The following is a 6,347-nucleotide window of genomic DNA, read 5'->3' as shown; positions in this document are numbered from 1 at the left end:
AGACAACTGAGGAGTTGGAGGGAGCCAAAAAGTGGGGGAGTAGTTATTACCACGGTTCCATTTAAGGGTGTTGTTAAAACCTGCGTTGGTTTATACAACTTTTGTAGTAGTGGTTATGCCTGTAATTTCTTTCTTTCCTACTTTGTTTTGGGAAAAGAGCATTAATAAGCGGCATAGAGCTCTAAGTTAGATATGTAACCAAGAAGCCAACTTTTAATCCAAGTTTAGCCGATTCTGCTGCCTAAGCTAGACCAGCTGGACCACAACAATAACCACCATATGAAGCAATACATTGGCATAAGATATTTGACGCAGTTGCAAATAAATGAACCAAATAAATTATTAAAGCGCGAATGCATATATGGTGTAGAATCTCAAAACTACATCCAACTGCAGATAACAGAGACACCACATCTATGTCAAAAAAGCTCAACATTCAAACAATGCTAATCCAATTAAATTTTATCGAAGTTATTCTCACACAGTAAGAATAACCCCTCACCTATCAATTAATATAGAATAAGTACAGGGGATGTGTCACATTTCCAAATGCTAAGAAGCTAGATACTATATGTATACCATGTAGGAAAATAGTCCGATTAAAATAGATAAGCCCTTTATTTTGTACAGCAATATCAGACTCAAAAGGAATAGTTTCAGACTTAAAAGGAATACTTTTAAAATAAATGGCTTACCGAGTGTGGTCATTGATGCCATGATGAACTGAGCAATATATATTTCCACGGTGAACAAGCCTGTTCTCAGTTTCTTGCTCAACAAGGTTTAAAAGTACAAACTCGAACTGATGTTCAGAAAGATGTATTATTATACAGATGGTGGTTGATGGGATTCTGTCGGACTTGCATGATCTTGCGAACTCATATCACACACAGGTACCTCAAGGTCTGGTCTGGTGTCAACAACTTCCAAGGATTCATTTGGAAACGCATCAGGATAAGTGGCGAAAATCTTGGACTTGATGTTTCTCAACTTGAGAAATATGTAGTCAAGGTCACTCTTCATTGATTTCAAAAGACGTGTATTTTTTGAAAACTCAGTCATGACATCTGCTTAGCAATTGTCTAAGTATTCATTGATCAAAATGTGAAAGCACTGCATTGCTATCTTGCAACCTTCCTAATAGCAGGTGTTGTGTTTGCTTGAATGAATCTATAGCCTCCGTATCCATCAGAGTTTTCACTTCATGAGAAACCTCCTTAGATGCAGCCCTTATCGATGTCCTCTCCGATACTTTCATATGTAAATAGAGGCACAAGATATAGTCAGTATACGTCATTTCAAAAGGAAACAACAAGCAAGCTGTAATAAATTCTTACAGCATAACACTAATATGTGATTAAACATAAAATCAGAGACAAAATCGTAAAAGTCAAGCATCGTTGTTTCTGGCCTCCTAGGAGCACAATATTTGATAAGAGTATGGAGCTTCTATGTTGAATTGCCATTATTTCAGTGTTTCCAAACTGGTGCCTAGTAGATAATCTGACGCTAGCAAATAATATCAATCTAGCAGTAAGAAATTTGGTTCAAATAAGAAACCAACACAGTGGTCAGCTTCATTTTTGCTTGATTGCTTTATACTTTTCGTTTCTACCTTGATTATGAAAAACACTGTAACACATATTACAACCCCTTGGAAAAGGTTTAAATGATGCAATGCAAATCAATAAGATAGAGAAAAGGATTAAACAATGCAACCCCCTGGGGAACTTAGATGATGCAATAGTAATCAACTGATGGAGCAAAGAATTATTCCCAACACTCGATCAATCTTCTCTATCATCAAACAAAAATACAGTACCATAATCAAATGACAGTAAACGATCCTTTAACAACAGAATAGTGAGCCATTAACCATCTTCTGATGTATAGGCTGAAGTCTGAACTCTGAACTACTTGCTCAAATAGCTCAATCCCAGATCAACTTTTATATTACCCCAAGACCTCTAAAACCAACACCAATAAAAATGTTTGGATAGGAAGGTTAAAGCACACTACTTTACCCTTGCAAAAACAGAGATACTTTTTCCAGATTACACTAAACTAAAGACGGATATAGATATTATTCCAAACAGAGTATACCCGTATGTACCTAATCAAACAAACCAACAAAATCACTCCAAATTAAATTAACCTAACCTACACAATTCAAACTAATTACCAACAAAACCCTAATTACCAACCATTTCTTACACAAAAAATAAATTAAAAGAGAGAAAAATTACCTTGCGAACCAAGTCAAGAAGCTTAGCACCATCTTTTGAATCACAATCATCTTGTTGTTGCAGAGAAGAGAGATCGAAGAAAATGGTGAAAACCGTACGAGGAGAAATAGGACGAATTGATAGTGAGTAGAGAGACCTCGTCAACCTGATGAGCGCGAGTTATGAGCTGGAGAAGGAGAGGTAAGAAACGAAATCCATAGTCCCGGATCATCCTTACTTTGAAACCCTAATTTGCAAAAATCTTCAGAAGTTCATCCACTTTGTAAATTTCGATTAGAAATTGATAGTTAGGAATGAGAATGGTGTGGTAGTTCATGGAGTGAATTATGAAAAAGCAAGAAGAATGAGGAGAGAGAGAAAATATCTGAATATCAAGGACTCATGGAGAGAGGCAAGGAAAGAGAGGCAAGGGACTGAGGGAGAGTGAAACGCGAGATTAGGGTTTAACATTGAGGAGGGCAGAAACGAAATTGTGAAGGAAGTAGAGGGCAGTTCTGTCACTACACTATTGAATGAATAGTATAAATCAACTCCTCACTTTTAAAGGTTGTAAGATAAATAAAAAATTCGTAGCCTCGTTTATAATTTATATTGCTTCTTGACTAATCCAGACACAAAAAACACCGTACCACACTACCACTCTTTTAACTTGCCCGGTTGCTACCAGCATTACATAAAATTGTCAAACAATAGAACACTATAATCCAATGGTAAAACCATATATCCTAGAGTCTCCTTGACCACTTATTATTCATCTTGAGTTAGACAAAACACATACACCAAACCTCGCAAAAATCATTTTATAAATGTTATTCAAGTTTTACAAACTTTTTTTCCTCGAATGAGCCACAACGACAATACAAATTAGAACTAAGGAAGAGAAAATACGAGTTTGCGACCTGGGACGCACACACCTTTGACTTTAATGAAAGATGGTCGTGGGTTGTGTTTCTTGTCGAGCCCGTGTTCCTTTCACCTGGATGGGCCTGGCCAAGATCGAGCCCTATGTCATTATGCGTCGTGTTTTTTTTATATTGGGTTGTGTCGAGTCACGACCGGCCCGAGTTAACAAAAATTTTAATCTTAACTATTAGGTTAAAACTTCATTGGAGTGTTTCCTTAGTTTGTTAGATTTACATAACCTATGGAAGAGGGAGGGAGAGAGACAGAGAAAGTAGGCTAAGCAAATGGGGGGGTGGGATGGGGAGGGGGGTATTAAATAAGATGGGGGGCCGTGTGATATTAATGCTCTGGTCCTATCTTTGGGTTTTGGTAGAGGACCTTGTTTAATGCACTCTCCTCTCTTCTCTCCTTAAATTTGATCGAGACATTCCCTTTTCTTCTCACATTTTTCTTCATCCCTCTCTCTCTCTCTATATCTTTCTCTCTCTTAAATTTCCCAATTTTTTTTTTTTATTTTGGAAGGGTCATTGTGATGTTGGCCCGGTTCACTCAAGAGATTATATAAGAGATGTTATTTTTATTTTATTTTTTTTGAAAAATCGTTGTTGAAAGACAAAAATTCTCTTTTTTTGATCTTTTGATTGAGCCGTGCCAATATCTTAGTGCTTCTTCCATATAAATTATCATACGGATTTGTTTATATAATTACCCTTTGCCCTTTTTCGGTCTTTGGCCAAAAAAATGGATGGGTTTGTGCCGCTTAACACAAATGGTGAGGTTAATGCCTTTTTTCTGATCATATATCAAATTTGTCAAATATTTATGCAAACTATTGTACGAGGTACTAGTTTTTTTTTTTTTTTTTTGAACTTCTATTGTGGTGCAATTTAGTACTTTTCACTTTTTTATTAAAAATAAGAAAATAATTAAGCATTTCATGAAATTAGGTCATCGTATACATGATGGTTTTTGTTATATATAATTTTTTTATCCTAAATTCAAGTGATTATACTTTCTTTCACTTGTGTTGTTACCCCCCCCCCCCCAAAAAAGATGAATATTTATAAATATTAATAGTTGCATTTACTATTTCTTGAATTTTGTCGTGTTTATTGATAAAATGGGGCAGAAGACTCCTTTTTCACAACTATTTTGATTCATAACGATACAATAAACAATGTATGATAATTTAATTAATTAACAAATTCCTTTCCCAATTGAATAAATGGTAATGTAAAATTATAATTTTGTGGGTGTTAACGAGCTTAGTATATAAACATTGTATGCATAAGATGGTAAAACGGTTACCAATTTTACTATAGTAAGTTAATCTAGGTTTTACTGTAGCTCGGATTCAATAATGGAAGGCTAATGTGAACCCTCAACAAAGGTCTTCTCATATGCCAAAAATTATAGGTATTGGAAATGAAGCAAGAACCAAATAAAGCAACATAAATAATTTTATTATGTTCTTTTAAAATATACTTTAATTTGTCAATAAATAAATGTAATTATGAGGAGGAGTTTTATGAAAGAGATGTTACTTTAATGGATGTTATTTTTGAACTAACTTTGGCATCACTATACTTATTGCGATGGGGAATTGAAGGGAAGTGATAAATCCAAGGAAAATTTTACTTCTTCCAAGGAAATCCACATTTTTTTAAAGGTGATTTCCTTGGAAGAAGTGAAATTCTTCCTTGGATTTATCATTTCCCGGAATTGAATTGAATACTCTCTCCCTCCCTAACTTTGTCATCACATTTTGGTTTACAGTTTTAGTAAAAATAAGTTTTGATCGCTTTGTTAAAGTGAACAATATCGTTACTTCTTCTTATCTTTCGTTTCACCCTGGATAGCTTTTGGGTTTTATAGATTGTTTAATCTTATACTTGATGAAAATATTTACATCAGTATAAAAGAAATCTAGCTAATATATTTATATGAGACAGATTTGTTGAATTATTTGGGGCGCCACGTAGGAATTCTAATGATTTCGGCCAATGAAAAATAAGATTTTTAATTTATTTTTGAAATAAAAAGTTCGAGTGCCATGTAGATAAATAATTAGGTGTCACATAAATATTTTAATTAATTAATGAATAACATGTACAATTCCAATCAAAATCAAATACTCTAATAATGAAAAAATAATTCTAAAATAAAATTGAATCCAAAATCAAACACTAAATTAAAATAAAATTTTGTCCAAAGTCAAACATTAATCCAATATTAGAGTCGCCACGTATGAAATCTAATGATTTCGGCCAATGAAAAATAAGATTTCTAAATTATTTTTGAATTAAAAAAGTCAAGTGCAACGTAGATAAATAATTAGGTGCTTTTAATTACTAATATATATATAACTCCATCCAAAATCAAACACTCTAATAATTTTTAAAAAAATCAAAATGAAATTAAATTCAAAATCAAACACTAATCCAATCTAATATATAAAATATAGCAGCTGTAATAGGAGTTTTATTTTTAACTTAAAATTTTAATAAAATCCGTGTATCGCACGGGCTAAAATCTAGTTTCTTATACAAAAAAAGACCGTCAAGGTCATTTTGTCACACCAAACATTAATTAATAAATACAAAGAATACATAATTGGTAAATAAATTAGCTACTTTATACCAAAAATGATTTAATATTCTATCAAAATTTGTATCAAATGATAATTCTGACCAATTAAACAGATTGGGTCATTTAATCTCTCACACATTTCTATTGGGAAATTCAATTTTTCTAATTTTTCCAATATCAGAATTTTGATAAGAGTGAAAATATTATAAATAAACGTAATATATCTTGTTTAAATAAAAAAAACTGGGGAATCTCAATACACATTAATTAGTCATTAATAAACGTATAAAAGGTCAAAAGCAAAAAATAAAAATACCGGAGAGAACAAAAAACTGTCATGTTATATATATATTTGGCAATAAATACTCCATAATAGTTATGGGAATTTACTTCCTCGGCTAGAGTGTTGAGTAACAAAACCAAATGTGTACCGGATATGTGAATTGAGTATGAGTATAAAGGATAAAGAAAATACAATGTGGGTTATAGTTATAACCCGAAAGGTAGGAATTAATATCCATTTATAAAATTGAATAATGTGTCTCCTAAAGAGGAAAAAGGAGGGGAAAACAGAAAGTATAAATGAAAGAAGTAAACTGGGACATTGAG

The 6,347-nt window shown here is 32.9% G+C and overlaps 1 protein-coding gene across 1 annotated transcript; it reads right to left on the bottom strand.

The window, feature by feature from the left end:
* Positions 1-774: 774 nt before the first annotated feature.
* Positions 775-1,297, bottom strand: LOC130461712 (kxDL motif-containing protein LO9-177-like). Its single transcript, XM_056829891.1, is given in 2 exon segments — positions 775-1,098; positions 1,100-1,297. Coding segments are annotated over 2 exon segments (471 nt in total). The 3' UTR covers positions 775-825.
* Positions 1,298-6,347: the final 5,050 nt, after the last annotated feature.

The sequence above is a fragment of the Spinacia oleracea genome, chromosome 5 (genome assembly GCF_020520425.1).
Source record: "Spinacia oleracea cultivar Varoflay chromosome 5, BTI_SOV_V1, whole genome shotgun sequence".
Classification (NCBI taxonomy): Eukaryota; Viridiplantae; Streptophyta; class Magnoliopsida; order Caryophyllales; family Amaranthaceae; genus Spinacia; species Spinacia oleracea.
Note: the sequence above shows the minus strand (reverse complement) of the source record. Positions and strands in the feature narration are given on the sequence as shown.